Source organism: Gorilla gorilla, chromosome 11 (genome assembly GCF_029281585.2).
Source record: "Gorilla gorilla gorilla isolate KB3781 chromosome 11, NHGRI_mGorGor1-v2.1_pri, whole genome shotgun sequence".
NCBI classification, from domain to species: Eukaryota; Metazoa; Chordata; class Mammalia; order Primates; family Hominidae; genus Gorilla; species Gorilla gorilla.
This window is the reverse complement of record NC_073235.2, coordinates 44,654,591-44,671,545: the sequence shown is the minus strand read 5'-3', so window position 1 is coordinate 44,671,545 and position 16,955 is coordinate 44,654,591. Positions and strand designations below refer to the sequence as shown.

At 36.4% G+C, this 16,955-nt stretch overlaps 1 protein-coding gene across 2 annotated transcripts in view; it reads left to right on the top strand.

Moving 5' to 3' along the window:
* The first annotated feature begins 4,673 nt into the window (after positions 1-4,673).
* Positions 4,674-16,955, top strand: part of LRP1B (LDL receptor related protein 1B) — a 1,892,531-nt gene continuing 1,880,249 nt past the window's right edge. The window contains exon 1 of one of the 2 annotated variants that reach the window (XM_031008804.3): positions 4,674-5,520. In XM_031008804.3, the coding sequence (XP_030864664.2) occupies positions 5,331-5,520 (190 nt within the window). In that variant the 5' untranslated portion in view covers positions 4,674-5,330. The remainder of the gene's footprint in view (positions 5,521-16,955) is intronic. The other variant, XM_055380092.2, reaches the window with a different exon arrangement.

The window sequence follows — 16,955 nt, the reverse complement described above, 5'->3', positions numbered from 1 at the left end:
GGCAATGTGGAGCTCATATTGAACACACCTATGTCAGGGTCTAAAAGTACCAAAGCAACATACTTTATAATCAGCAACTGACTTAAAACCCAAGGGCTAATTCCATGTGAGTGGAGTGACAAGGATTTGATGAATTGTTGACATTTTTGTATTACCTACACACGGATGGCAATATTACCAATTGTACCTTCTCTTGACATATCCAAAGAGCAAAATAGGATTTACATCTTCAGACTATATTATTATTATGGATGTCAATCCCTTAAAAAATGAAAAAAATGATATAACTTTTAGTCTTCAAGTCTTCCGCTGGCTTTGTCTAAATCTGTAGACTCCTTTTATTTTTACTGTCAAAAGTTTATCAAACAAGAGTCAGAAAAAATCCAAATAATCAAATCAGTATTTAAAGCTTATATTGTCTTCTGAAACTTATCATTGCTATTAGTCATGCTTTTTGCCATAATATTTATGTCTTAAAACATTTACAGATAGTAACAGTAAAGAGAAGCTGAAAATATAAAAAGAGAAGACCAATGTAATTGTCTTGGAAATATTTTTACTTTCCAGACGTAATTAGATAATTGCATCACTCTTAATTTTCTTTTCAATTGTGCATACCTCCTAATAATTGCTTAATAGTAAGAATTAAAGTTACACCAAAATCTTATTTATCTCAACCAAATCTTTGTATCCTAATTGAGACAGTATGCTGAAAAACAGAACCCACTTTTGAAGAAAAGCGGTTAAAAATGTGCCTTGATCTGTTGCAGTTTGAGAAATAACTTGCATCTAAAGTTTTTTATTTTTCTTAGAGGCTTTGTCCAGAGTAACTCTGTTTCAAGTTAAAGAACTGATGATGTTTCCTTAATAATCCTTTCTCTCTCTCTCTCTCTACCTCCTCCGCCCCCTGTCTCTCTCAATATCTTCCCTTTCTTTTTCATCTTGTGTCTGCTGCTGCCTGGCAACTTTTCTGTCTGGAAAAAGGCAGGGTAAGAAACTTAGCAGGCCTTGCAATGATAGCTGCAGAAATCCTTAGCAACCTAACTTTCAGGCCAACTCTCCTTCACACACATCTCTTCCATGAGACAGACTGTCAGCTCCAGCTTGTTTAGACACACGTCCTCTCCCTAACTTAACGATGTTCAGATGTGTAGCACAAATTGTTACTATCTACAGTAAGAAATCCAATCTCACAAAAATAATTAAGTTAGCAGAAATGAAATGTGATGTTTGATCACATGTATGGAAACTGTGGCTCTAATTGGGAAGTGTAAGATTACCACTGACTGATAATTAGCATTCATGTGTTGTTTTAAAACAAAAAGGAAGAATGATTGGTTCTACTTTGTTTAATTTATCTTAATGAGAGATTTCATAATATTCTATAGTTTGATGAATTAATTTAACTTGTCAGTGTTAATAACTCTGATTAGAATGAATAAATTCTAATGGAGCCTAGTAACAAACAAAATTCGAACACTCACTCAAGCTTTTCCCTCTTCACTAATAGTGCACTTTATTAATTTATTTTTTCATTAAAGCATATATTATGGGGAAACAAAAGTATTTCATAGAAAATTATACTTAAGCTTTTCATTTATTTATGATCCATTAACATTCAATGGTCATTTAAAACCTAGGAGCAAATTATTTAATTTTAAAACTCAAATTTGGTCTACACTTTTATCACCCTCACTGATGCTCATAGAAACCAATCTTCTTTTATAAACTGGTCATTTTCAAAGAATATCTGGAAGAAGAACCACTTTATATAAGAGATTTGATGTGGGACAGACAATTTTATCCCATTTCATTTTGACACTGGCTTTATTTCAGTTTTGGAGCAAATATATATCTTCTGCTTAATATTTAATCTGTTTATTACATATTTTGGCTTCTTGGTATGAATCAGTGTCCTTAGCATAAATTTTAGTCTTAAAAACTCTTAACAAGCATTTAAATTCATGTGTTGTTGTCCACTTAAGTACTGGTGCATACCTAAGCACCTATACTTTCACCAAATTTTTGAGAGAGGTTTTATACCATTTAGATCTTTATTAATCATGGTCTTAAAATAAAGCTTCAATTTTTTTTTTTTTTTTTTTTTTGAGATGGAGTCTCGCTTTGTCCCCTAAGCTGGAGTGCAGTGGCGCGATCTTGGCTCACTGCAACCTCCGCCTCCCAGGTTCAAGCGATTCTCCTGCCTCAGCCTCCTGAGTAGCTGGGACTACCAGTGCATGCCACTATACCCGGCTAATATTTGTATTTTTAGTAGAGATGGGGCTTCGCCATGTTGGCCAGGATTGGTCTCAATCTCCTGACCTCGTGATCCTCCCACCTCATCTTTCCAAAGTGCTGGGATTACAGGCGTGAGCCACTGTGTCCAGCCTAAAGGTGCAAATTTTATTTTATAGAGAATACTTCATTGAGATTAATTCACAGTGGAAATTAGGCTTAACATGTTACCTTTTATTGGTGCTCCAGCCTATACTTTAGTAACTAATCTTCCATATTTACTATCACTATTTTATAGTAACTGTTTTGAGTCCTATGTCATTCATGATTACTGACTTAATTGGTGATTACTTAAGAATTCTATTTTACTTTATTATTCTGGTCACAATGTGCAGACAATGCATTTTTGATTTTTTTCCACTCAATGAAATAAAAAAGTCAACCAGATGATCTAAAAAGATCATATGGTTTTTACTCTGGCTGATTCATTTAACAGGCTATTAGGAGGCTCTACATATTTGGAATGTAGTATATTTAGAATACAAAATCTCCTGAGTATTTGCTACTCTTATGATCTTTCCTAGCTTTTCCCTTTTCCAAGCTGACCATGGAATCTAGGGCTGCTGCACGTACTGCAGAAGTGAATGAGTTAATGATTTTTAATCATAGCATTGGGGCACTTTAGTATGTGGTAAAAGTCTTTTGTGGGTCATACTGTTCCTGGCTGCTTTCCTTTACCTTGCAGTGAAGTGGAGGGCGATTGGTGGTAATCTTTCAGAAGAGGAAGAATCTGGATGTCCTTAGTATGGTTTGTAAGCACTCCTCATTTTCTTGCCAAGAGTTAAGTGGATACAGATCTCCTAATAGCTGACCTTCTAGTTGACTGAATGGGATCACGTAAGAAAGACACCTGCTACGTTGTCCCAGTGAATAAGTTTGTCATACAATACAGAGGTCTGTGGACCCTCGAGAAAGAAACATTTATTACTTTGCACATCATTCAAATCTCTCTCTGTCTCTCTCTCTCTCTCTCTCTCTCTCTCTCACACACACACGCGCGCACACACACATATTCTTTAAACTCTGCCACTCATTTCAAAGTTTGTGAATTTTCAGTATGAAGTAAAATATGTAAAATAATCTTTTTATTCTATATTGTACACTTTATTATGAAATAATAAAAACATCTAGGAGAAATTAGACATGTAACAACTTTAGAAGAAAAGAAGCATACACTTCTCTACTAAAAGTACAAAAAAATTAGCCGGGCGTGGTGGTGGGCGCCTGTAGTCCCAGCTACTCTGGGCGTGGTGGTGGGCACCTGTAGTCCCAGCTACTCCGGAGGCTGAGGCAGGAGAATGGGGTGAACCCGGGAGGCGGAGCTTGCAGTGAGCCGAGATCGCGCCACTGCAATCCAGCCTGGGCAACAGAGCGAGACTCTGTCTCAAAAAAAAAAAAAAAAAAAAAAAAATTAAGCATACACTTTTGAACGTAGGAGTCATATTTCAAACACTAAATGGTTGTATTTTCAAGGGAAAGTAAACTTTATAATTTAAAATATGGAAAAAGTGACATAAAATACTTTTATAATCACAGAGTAAGAATAAAAAGGTGAAATCCACAGATTGTTGACAATGTTCTGCAAAGTCATCTCTGTGTTCTTTCATCTAGTCTAGTTTTAATGGCTTCAAAGGAGCATCTAAAGATATTTCTGGATAATTTTACTCTCATAAATAGGTAGATAGTAATGCTGGCATTCACTTATAAGTCTCAAACAGCAAAGTAAATAAAGCTTTTAAAGCATCTTCCTTCACTTTTCAATCGTTCTCTTCCTTAGTTCTGTTCCCTTCTCACAGTTTTCCTCTCCACTCATGTCCAGTTTCAAAATATTAAATATAAAACCTTTTCAACTCTTGTTCTTAGAAGAGAATTCCTGATGTTACAAGGAAGAAAGTAAGTCTCCAACTGTTAAGATTTCTGAGTTTTAATTCCGTAGCCACTTTGTAATGGCAAACTAAAATTTTAGGGACTGGGATGATCATGTTGTAAACTTAAGTGGTCATAAAAACAACTTTACTAATATTATTATTCCAATGATTCACGTTGATGCCTCCGATGGCTCGGGAACGTTCTTACACCACCCCTCTAGTATATGGAAAAGGAAAACAAAACACAAAACAAAAACAACAACAAAACCCTCAAAGCCTGTTTAAAATGGCTCGAAGTACCCTTTTAAAGACAGAACCCCAGAGAAAAACGCTGCCAATTCGTTGCTTTATTGTTCCCTGCCTGGGGACCTCAATAGCCTTTTCCATTAACCTTCCCTTCTTACGCAACGGTTAATGACTTTTGGGGTTGTTTTGCTTTTTGTTTCTGCTGAGTCACTAAATTTTGCCTCTTTGTCCCCAGGTGCTGCTCAGCATAAAAGTTAAAAGTGCAATTCAGGAAGTACTGGGATTCTGTGTAGAGCCCAGGAAACCATTTCCCTAAGAGAAGCTCTGTTTCTTGGCTTGTCCTTCCTTCCCGGGAAGGAAGCTTCCGAGGAACGAAGGGAGAACCTTTGTTTTGCCTGCAGAAGGAGCCCTGTGCTCGGCTGAGGGTTCCCAGCTGGCTGTGAACTGCGGAGCATTGTAGGCGCCTGGCTGGCTCAGCCCAATGCAGAAGTCTATCCCTTCTCCAAAGACCCAAATCCCCACAGAACCAGCTTCGAGTTACTTTCCCTTCAAGGGGATTAAAATAATTGTGATTTGCGGCGCTCTCCGTTCGCGGTGGTATTTTCCTGTTGTGTTAAATGCCTCTTATTAAGTAATAGATGTGATTTATGTGGACGACGAAGGGGTGTGTGGTGGATTCGGTGATTAATCAGTGAATTCCCATCCGCTGGCATCTCTCACTGCCCCTCTTGCGTGATGTAAGATCAGACGTACCCTGCATTGAAAAGTCAAGACACACGGGCGGCTCGCTCGCTCTCACACACGCTCTCCCTCCTCTCTCCCGCACGCGCGCATCCCTCCACCTTCCACATCCTGCTCCAGGCAGGAGAAGGCTGACTGGCTGGACTCACTGAGCTGAAGAATTTCCAGTGACATTTGTAAATGACGCCGCTCGATTCCGGGCTCCAAGCGGCCGCTGCCGCCGCCGCCGCCGGGCCGAAGGTGCCGCCGAGCAGTCTCCAGCGCAGGCTTCCTTATCGGGCGACCACAATGTCCGAGTTTCTCCTCGCCTTACTCACTCTCTCGGGATTATTGCCGATCGCCAGGGTGCTGACCGTGGGAGCCGACCGAGGTAAGGAGAACACCTCCCCGCTCCCCTCCCCTGACTTCCTTCGCTTTCCTGCTGGGCGATGCTTGCAGATAAGTGAGTGTGAAACTTAAGTCCTTGTAGCTCCGCTCCCCGGGACCGGGTGACCACCGTGCGCTGGCCCTGTTGGGGGGTGAGAGGTGCGGTGCGGGATTTCTGAACCAAGTGCCTGAGTCCTCGGCACCCCCACAGCTTTTCCCTTTGGCCGTTTCCCGGTCCCCATTTTGTCCCCTCCGGGAGTGTGTGCACTTGGCTGTGCGCTTCTGTCCGCGCATCCTAAGCGCTGCAGATGTTGGAATGAGAATTCGCATTTCCGAAAGACTTCCTTCCGCGATGGCGCTCAACTGCGAGCTTTTGCGAGCTCCAGGTTCTCCGCGTTAAGCGTGTCCGCCCTCAACTTAGCGCCCAGGTTAACTTCCTTACCTGCTGCATTCGAGGTCCGTGGAGCGGCGAAAGCGCCGATTCAAGCCCCTTTCGTTTCTATAGCCCCTTCCTGGGGGCAGACTGGGGTCAGAGTCCTGTCATCAGCAGAGAGGCTTTTAGGACGATTCCGGGCGCACGCACCTGCTTGAACTTGACTTTTCGATTCTGAGGGTCTGTGACACAGCCCAGGTGCTCTGAGGGGCTAACCCACCCCTGGAGTGCCTCGCTCCAGTCTGGCGCTTTGCTTTTCCTTTTTCTCCAAGCAGCTGGTGAATGGTAGAAGTTTAGAAGGGAATGGCTATGGGGAGCAGAGGAGAAAGGAGGTAGGAATTAGAATAAGCCGGGATTCTATAAACTTTTCATCTGGAAAATCAAGAATCCCTGTGCGAGTTTAATAATCTTTGACAACAGATGCACTGGTGAAAAAGGGAGGAAAATACTAGATGAATATTTGGGGCACTGGCCCTGGCCTTGGAATGGTTAACTGGTTAAAGTAAAATCAGAAGTATCATAGATTTTTTTTTTAAATCAGAAAATGAGCTTATATTGACTGGTATAGTTCAGCTTTTTAGTTTAAATAAGAGAGAGAGAGAGAGAGAGAGAGAGAGAGAGAGACAGAGAAAAGAAACCCAGATCCCAATGCCAAGCAAATAGGCAGAATGTTGCATTGGGAGATTTAGTTATTGTATTTACATGAAGCAGATTATGAATTGACAAAAAATATTGCTTCATTATAGGAAAGAACAGGGGAATGAACTGCAGTGTTTCTATTCAACCTGCTGTTGGCAGCCAGATTCTAGCCTTTATAACATACCCACACGTGTTATTTCCTCTACCAGTGGTGGGACTAATCTGAGTTCCTTTAGGAAATCTGACACTTACTGGTGATAATCTTTTAAGCATATCATTGCCACCTAACCATAGCTTCTGAACTTGCTCAACTTGCCTTGAAGTTGGTGTGGAATAGTTGGAAACTATACTGATGAAATGGAAGCACATAGCTCTCCTTGAAATGATGATGTCTTTGATCTGGAACAATCAGCTCTCAACCTTTCTTAGGAAAAATGTTTGAAGTTGGACCAGAGCAGATGAACAGAATGGAGATTTTCAGCCCAGTGTGCTAGCAAAATATAATGGTACTGGCAGACTACTGCTATTGGGCTCTTCCTGATTGAGTCTCCAATCTCCAGAAATTTGACTTTATCTAAAGCTGAGTTCTCAATGCTTTTGTATACATTTATGAGGATAGAACTATTGCTACCATGATTGGAGTAAATATCTGAAGAGAATTTTATATAGAACATAAAAAATACAGACCCCCCAACTTTCTTCTGAGATAGAATATTAAATAACTAAAAGGATTATATTTGGTGCCAATTTAGTTTCATGAGGGAGAGGAACATCTAAGATAGAAGCAGAGCACATGGTAAACGATTGCTAGTTTTTTTCTAAAAAATGAAATAGTGTCGTGCTGTATCACCACGTCCACATGAAGTACTATATCAGATAGCACAAGTAAAAATAATTGTAGACCAGCACTTTGCCACTATTATATATTTAACACACTTTCAAAACTGTTAGAAAAGAGCTAAAATTCTCACAGTTACCAAAAGTGAAAAGGATGGGCCCCATTTGGAAAAAGGGATTTTAAAGAGAGAAATCTTGTTGAAAGTTAAGAAAGAAAGTGTTACTGCATTATGACAAGCTTCCCTCACTAATATGCTGAAACAGAAGATATGGGAATATAAACTCAAGAAAGAGGTTAATGAGATGTAACTTTCTGCACAGGCTTATGTCAATCGTCCTTGAATAATAGAACAGGCATGTGAATTATACAGGTGCATTTTGTAGTGCAAGAGCTAACTGCTTGACAAAAAATGAGAATTCACATTTAGGTTCTACGTGTACTTATTGTGTAATAGGTAGCTTCTCAAACTGTATGAACTATATCAGAAGTGTTTGTATTACCTTCTAGCTGTGCTTTTCCTTTATACATTCATAAGTTCAAACATTGTATTAAATAGAAAAAGGCTTGAAACCAACTCGTATGTTTATGTTCAAACCATATACGTGCACTTGTCTTTTAATTCCTTATTGTTTATTTTATTAGTTTATACTGATTTTATACAGAGCTAAACTAATGTACATGTAAGTTTTTATTCCATTCTATCACATCTTAAAAAGGAAACATCTTTGTAACTCTTAACAGCCAAAATTGGAAGATAAATCAGATTCACTTAGAATCAACTAATTTGTCATATAACAATGTCATATCATATCAAAGTATTGCTTGATAAGGATTAAAACTTAAAAGGAAGTATATCTTAAAGTGTCAAATTTTCTGAAAAGAAAAGGGATTGAGAGGCCTAATACTAGTCTCTGTTAAATTCTCGAATATGATACAATGTGGAGACACATTTCCAAACAATTAAAGTTCATGCTGTTATAGTCATTTTAATTATCTGTATAGAAAACCATCTAACAATGGCAATTAAATGCATATCAAAATTTTAATCTCCCCTCAAAGAAGAATGAACTGCGATTTATGTCTCTTCATATGCCACAAATAACATTAAAGTTTTCTTTTGAAGAGGTTGCTAATCTTTGAATTTGTTCTCTTTCTCTCTTCTCAAGCTCAAATTTAAACTGAGTAAGAGAGAAAAGAGAAAATGGAAAAGGTAAAGAAAGAATTTAAATGTGCTAAAACAATAAGAAAGAATGTGAATTGCAGAAAACAGAATTCAGGAGGAAAAAAGGAGTTAAGAGAAAGCTGAAGATAAATTTAGGAAAAAGATGAATGGATGGATGGATGGATGGATGGATGGATGGATGGATTCTGCCATACATCAGAATCTGAATCAGTATTTCTTGAATGGATTAAAATATCTTTAGACAAAATAATTTCTTAAAATGTTTTTATCTCGTTATTAAAAACATTTTATGAAAATATTTACAGTATAAAAATAATTTAAGGAAAGTGCCACCAGTGTGAATCTGAATATAATTAGACCTCTAAGAATGGAGAGAGATATGAGAATATTACAGAAAAATTAAATATTAACTGTGCTAGAATTACAAATATGGAAGTGATTTTTTAAAAATGTAAGTGAAAGTAAAGGAAATTTTCTTAGAAAGGGTGCTAGATGAGTGATATGGTTAATGTATTCTTAGGACTTAGATGACACTTTCTAAATGCTACTTGTTTTTCAAGGTGGAGGTATGCAGAAATACTTAGTTTGCAAATCTATTGGATCCAGGACATTAGTTTCTTGCCAGTTACCTTGTCAATTTCTTTTCTCAGCCCAGGGGATACCATAAAAATCAGCTCCATTTAAAGTCACCTGAACTGAACAGGACTTGGTCTTGTACAAGGATTATGATGTTGAGGGAACTTTATGTCTTCTCTCCATTCTATATATGGATCCAGGTTTTTATGTTTCTGCCATTAATTTTTGTATCTTAATATGAAATGTGCAACTCTCCCTCCCTTTCCTTCAGCATTTTCCTGGTTATAGGAATTCTGCATAGTAAAAAGTACCAGTCAAACATACTAATAGATTTCTCTATCTTCTGTGGCTGTCTGTCAAAACAATTCTTGTACAAAGGAAACACTTGTCTTCATTCTAGATAGATGCATTCAAAGAAAGTAGAATTAATCCTAAAAGTTAAACATGCCTGTGCCGACATGATATCATTCGTCAAACTAAGTTAGTAGTAAGTGGAACCCACCTATACAATAGCCCCCAACCCCGTTTTTATCTCTCTCTGTGTGTGTTTATGTGTGTCTGTATATCTGCTTTAAAATGGCTTTCCTTGGCACAAACGCCATTAAAAATATCACTCTGGCTTGAAAATTGGTGATGGTTTTTATGAATGAAACTTTTGCTTTTCAAAACTCCGGATAAACATGTCTATTTATCTGGACAAAAAAAAGTGAAATGACAAAAATTTTGAGTTATTTTTTGACTCATAGCATATAATATTCTAATACATTTCGATATAACAAGTATTTTGTTTTAACAGAATCTGACTGTGTGGCAGAAACACGTGTCAAAATTATCTGCTTTTGAAATGAATATAATTATGGTATACCCAATGCTTATAATTTGAAGCAATACATTTAGTAGCAGAATGCTAAAGAAAATAAAGCCAAAGATTGAGTTCCATTATGAATTAATCAGAATATATGCTCAGCCAAACTCCTATGAGAAAATATCTATGTCTACCTTAGATAGTTTTAAAACTTTTCTTAAATTTCTTCAAGAAACCTGGCTGCCCCTATATAATCCAAGAATAATGACCAAAACTATCTTGATACGTAGAAAGGTCAAATAAGAAGGTTTTTCTTTTGTTTTTGGCAGAGGAGGGGAGAGAGTAGGAAAAATTAGCTAACCAAACAGAAAAATGTCAAGGGATGCTTTTTATTTTCTTCTGTGGAGTTGCTATACATTTTCACATGGATAGCTATTCCCAAATTTAACCTGTGTCACAAACCATTGTCTAGAGACATAGAAATGAAATTGCAACAGAGCAATCACAAATTGTATAGTTTGTAGGCCTTGGGAACATTCTCCAGTTATTTTATTTTGGATGGAGATTTTTAAAACTTATTAGTTTTTTGGGATAAAATATTATTTAAACAGTAAATAAGACAAAAAATGAAAATATCTCTAAAAATAATTTGAGTTTTTAAAAGTTGGTTTTTGGACTAATTTCCATATGTGAGTTCCACTGGCACAGAATGAGTGTCTTTACCTCACTCACTCAATTTTGAAAAGTATTATACTTGCAATAGTATTGAATCTCTGTTCTGGCTCCTCAGTCCTCTCTCACTTGAATAACATGTCAATCTCACCAAGTACATACGAACGCTCTATTTTAGAGAAAGGAGAATGAAGGATTCAGGAGATTCTGCCATACAGCACAACAAGTAAGGTTAACATCTTCAAAATGTATATGCTGTTTTTTTTTCTGTTTGTCTTCTATGATCTGCCCTCACAATTTTAAATCTATATTTTCCTCTTCATAAATGATCAGATGGCCTCCCTTTTTCCCCTGGCATAATTATAAGGCCAAGTTAGAAAATATGTATTATGTATTGCTCTGTTCTAAATTGAGTGATATTAAAATGTAGAGTCAGTCTCACTCTCTCCATCTCTCTTTCTCTCCATCCTTTCGATTTAGGCTATCTCTATACAAGCCCACATATTTTGACTGAGCTCCCTGACTAAACTAATTGATGAAACTGACTAGTAACTAAATGGAAATCAAAACTATTAAATAATAGCCATACATCCTGTAAAAAAAAATGTAAGACTGGTCTTGCAGGAAAAGCCTAAATTGAGATTCTATGAAGAAACAATAACAACAACATATTTCCCTGAAAGAATTATGCAACATATTTCTAGTTTGCAGAGCAAATCATATGTGCTTTTGCTGTTGCGTCTCTCATACTAGGCAAATGAAATATTTTTGGTAGTAACTACATATTTATATAATGGGGTATTATACAAGTTTAAAACACTATTAGAAAATAAATAAGTATTCTGAATTCATTTGTACTCAGAGAATTTACTATATTGAAAGTGGAAATTTATTATTTTTCTTTTTGTCTTTACTTTTTAACTGAATTTGTATTTCTCCATTTTGTGAAATATTAAAAAAACTTAAATACATTCCAAAATGTGATTTCAAAGATTTTCTCTCAATAAAGAATATATATAGTGGAAATCATTCATAAATGGAAAACAGGATTAAATGCTATTTTAAATATGACTATAATAATTTTGCTATGCAGTCACATTAACTTAGTTTTAGTCTACAATTAGGTACCCAATTATGATTTTTAAAAATGCAATGGCATGAATAAATAAATGAGTATACCCATTTGTTGATCTTATTCCCTATTACTTCAAATTTGTAAGTATCATTAGTGGAAAAGAGTAATGCTCATTTTGGAAATAATCATGTCTCAACATGACTGGGGTCTACTCAAGGGGGAGGGTGGGAGGAAGAAGAGGAGGAGAAAGGATAACTATTGGCCACTGGGCTTAACGCCTGGGTGGTAAGATAATATGATCAACAAACCCTTGTTACACATGTTTACCTATGTAACAAACCTTCACATGTACCCATAAATCTAAAATAAAAATTTAAAAAATCATGTTTTTCTATTGTTCAATAACTCATATTTGTTTAATAATGATGTATTGTCCACATTTGGGATTTCTTCTTAAATATTGCAGAATAGTTGTAAATATGTAATGCTTTTCAAAGGTGTCTTTACCTTTAGAAAAGAAAGAAAATTAATTTTGATTAATACATTTGTACCACAGATTCATTTGTTTAATCTTATTTTTCTCAAATATAAGCTCGTATATAAAAGTTTCTCAGATATAAGCTTGTGTATTTAAAAGTTTCCATTTAAACATGAATAATATTATAACTATATCCTTTACAGAAGTTGAGAAAGTACCTTTTCATATACAATTTCTTCCAACTTTGTTAAGAGAAAAATAACAAAAAAAAAAAAAACTTCTTGAAGAAGATAGATCATGTTGCCTTGCTAAGATACCGACATTACATTTCATCTCACAATACATTCTTATTAACAGTCAGACATCTCTTCCTGAGTTGCATACACCTCATTGTCCTGACTGGCTTAGCCTTCAGACCAAAGACAGGTATTGTTGAAACATGACCTCATTTTAGTCAAAAGAATATGTTTCTTCTTTAGGTAAGATCAAGGTACCACCTATCATCTCTTGTTTTATTCTTGCAATCAATAGGACATCCCTTCCTAACTTTTCCACATTGCATTGACATCCTTCAAGACTTCCAAGACTGCTTAACTTTAGAAATACGAATATATAGTTCCTGAAGGATTTTTCTACCGCCGAGTTTTTCTTTAATGACGATTTGTCATCTTAGCCCTTTCTTCTTAAAATGAGAAAAGATAACTAACAATGAGTTTTGGGGAGAAATGAAACTTAGTTGTGGTTGCTTTGTGTGTTCCTAGCATATCTTGAGATATTTGTGAGAAAGAAAAGCTGTAGGTGTAATGCTGATAACCAAAATGTGTTTAGAATCATCTGTTTTCTTTTGAAACTAGGATGTGTAAGGAAAGGAAGAAAAACAATGCCAAGAAAGAGAACTTTGATAGTCAGAATTTATTGAAGCTTCTGTCCACTACTGCTCAGATCAAGTAGCTGAGCTAATTAGAACCTTAAACTTTTGCTAAAATAGATATTATAGAGATTTAAAAATGATTCAGTTTTTAGATTATCTAAGACATTTTGTGCATTTCCAAAGCTTTTAATGGTATATTTTTATTGGGACAAAAATGTTAGAATAGCAAGTGTGCTTTATTGCAATATTCCACTTTATCTAACTCTATTAAATTTTAAGGCATTTTTTTCATGACTAAGATCTGGAAGTACAGTGATAATGACACCACCTCGTGAGTGAGATTCTTGCCTTATCAGGTGAAAGCACTACAGATTGTGCCCACTGGGCATCCATATTTTTGAGATTTTCATTAAGCATAATAACTACATCAGATTTGTAGATGAAATTACTAACTCAGAATTCAGGCACTCTTGCTGAGCGCCCTTGTATTGATGTCATGTCTAACACAAAGACTAGCAGTTCAGGAGCACTATATTGATGTCCTGTAATACAACAGAACACTAATCTTATTTGCAAGAAAATTTGATGACTATCCAACATGATCAACATTTAGAATATCTAAATCTAAGTGTTGAATTTAGATATACTAAATATATCAGATATTCAGAACTTAAACCTTCTCATTTGTCCGTTGTTGTATTACACTCAATTCTACAGTTCCTTCTCCTAGCACGTTTTATTCCTATTTTCACTTGCTAGTGATCTTGTCAAATATTTAGAAATTAATCTTGACAGTGAAAGAACCAACATCTTGGCACATTTTGACTTGCCTTGCTATTCTCATTGCTAGGAGAACATAAAGTAATGAAGGGCATGAGGGTTTTACCTTGTGTGTATTTTCATCTGGGTGTCTGTGAAAACACCACCAGAGTTTTACAGAAAATTGCTCCGACCCATTCTGAGAAGATAAACATAGCTATGATCCTAACATTCTGTGAGTGCACAGAGTGTAATGTCTGTGAAAACACATCGTATCATGTATTGCATTACATAAATACCTATTATTTTATTGATTATCTTATTTGCTTAATATGAGTTACTAATAGCAAGAAGCTCTTTACATTTTCAGCATGCCTTCGCTTTTCATTCACATTTTTTTCTTGCTGAATCACATGATCCTTGAAGCAACTCATATAGTTGGTGATCATTCATATGTTTATTCACTCATTTGACAAAGATGAGCAAATAAGTGGTAATCACTATTTTACGTGGTTGGAATGAAGCAAGTGAACGAGGTAGACAATGTAACTGGGCTGATAGGGCTTTAGTGCAAGAGGAGACAGAAACAGCAAACAAATAAATAAATAACATCTTTGCTAAAAAGAAAGAAAAATAATATAATGTGACTGAGGACAATGCAACTGGGAGTCGTAGTTATAATCGCAGAAGGCCTTGTTGAGTAAGTGACATATTTGGTAAAACTAAGTGATGACGGGGGACAAGCTCTGAGTCATCTAGAGGGAGGAATTTTCTATGCAACCCTTGAGAGGAAGTTGTGATTTTGGTATTTTAAAGAAAGCAGGTCACTTTGTCTGAAATAAACTGTGTGTGTTTGGGAGAGAACAGAAGTAGAGAAAGCCATATTTACGGTGAAGTCAGATTAGGTCAGGTGGGGTCATGCAGATCAAAGTGAGGCATTTGGGTTTGGTTCTGATTTTGAGCAGCTACTGGCTGTCTAATCAGAGGTGAAAATGATGCAACTTACTTTTTAAAGAGATCATGTTTGGTCTGAAAAGAAGGACAAGAAGGGAAGTGATGAATCCAGTTCAGGGATTATCAAATTCATCCTGGAAAAGATGTTGATGGCTTGAATGAGGAAGTAGTAGTGGCAATAAGGACAAGCTACAACAGAGATTTGCATTTTCAGTTTAGAAAGATTTTCTATAAGAATGAGTGCAGCACCATTCTATGTATTAGGGAGGATAGGCATGAAATAAAGCCTCGAAAGATAATCTTTGGAGGAAAGGGTTAATATTCTAATCAGATAATAAATTATTTCAGGCTATTTTAAATGGGTACATTCCATTTTGCAGTGCCTTTTATTGATTTGTGTAAAACATGGTTCACAATAAAAGTCACATGATGGTCATATGTGGGCCCTGCAATATTGTTTACTTTCTTATTGCTTTTTCTTTTATATTTCAGAATAATTAATACCATATTTCCTAACACCCTGTGTTTACCTAGGCCATGTCTGTAAAATGGAATTAATTGAGTCTGACTCACAGTATTCTTTAGGGAATTAGTTAAAATGATACACTTAGCAATGTTTTAAGCATTGGCAAGTATGGAAGCAATAATTTTGCTGTTATTTCTATCAAAATAAACCAGCATAATAGCAAAAGAAACAGGCATTGGCCTATGAAGACTCATTTGGGTTTGTTTGTTGAAGAAATTTGCAGTGTTTTAAAGAAAGAGCTCCTTTTCAATTGTCCCTGAATTCTTGACATGATTGAGAAGAGTTTGTACTGACACTCAAGTTCCTGCTGATGAATATTTAATTAGGAAAAAGGGAAGAAATTGTAACAAAGCTATTATTGGCTGTATTCATCACCCTCCCTGGAAATTCCAAGAAAACTGTAGTAAAGGCCGGGCACGGTGGCTCACGCCTGTAATCCCAGCACTTTGGGAGTCTGAGGTGGGCACATCACCTGAAGGCAGGAGTTTGAGACCAACCTGGCCAACATGGTGAAAACCCGTCTCTACAAAAAATACAAAAATTAGCCAGGCATAGTTGCATGTGCCTGTAGTCCCAGCTACTCAGGAGGCTGAGGCAGGAGAATCACTTAAGCCTGGTAAGTGGAGGTTGCAGTGAGCAGAGATTGTGCCACAGCACTCCAACCTGAGCAACTAAGTGAGACTCTGTCTCAAAAAACAAACAAACAAAAAAACCAGTAGTAAAGAAGTGAGTGGTGAGGATCTGCCAGGTTAGGAGAACCTACCAGGTAAGAGTTTATGATATACAGTTATTACCTGTTGGACAATTAGAGCCCTTGGATTATTCTTACGTATCTACACATTCGTTGAATAAACATTGTAGTGCCTGACATGCTAACATGTACCAGTCTCAGTGTGGTTTGTAGACTCGGAGGCAGAAATAACCACGCTATTAAAACCAAAACTAGAAAATAAAAACACTAGCAATTGTACAACTTTGGATTGTCAAGGAAAGCTTGCTTGTGGATATGGATCAAACGGTTTGGGGTCTATTTAGTCCTTGTTGAAGCTAAAAAGGAAAGAGAGAGTGAGAGGCAAAGAAAGACAAAGGAGGAAAGTACTATAAAACTGATGGAAAGAAAAATATCACAGCCTAGAGAATATATGAAAAAAAGAGAAAGGAATACACTATTTGAAGGAAATATTGTTACTGTTAAGCTGATTGAATTACCCTGGGTCCTAAGGTATTTGAAGATTGTTTTGGGATTTTGTTCCTATGATTTTTTTCATTGCTCTGTCTTCTCTTTTGGTGCTTTCTCTCCCATTCTCTACTTTGAGAAAAAGTGAGAGTTTAGGTTTATAAGTTAATGTCCAAATCTGCATTTCAGAGTACCAGCTTAATCCCCAAAACATCTCACTCAGTTTGTTTTTAGGTTATGAAGAGCATCTAAACAGAGTGCCAAAAGGGCAGCTTGGAGTAATCAACTCTTTTAAACACTATTTACTTTATATTGCTGGACCTGCAGCATTATGGAAGAATATACTTTACTTCAACCAGAGAAATTATCTTGGAAATGCTACATGATCATTATAAGTAATGTATAAGAAAATAACCTGCTTTCTCAGTTTTCAAGCATGGTATGTTTTTAGAC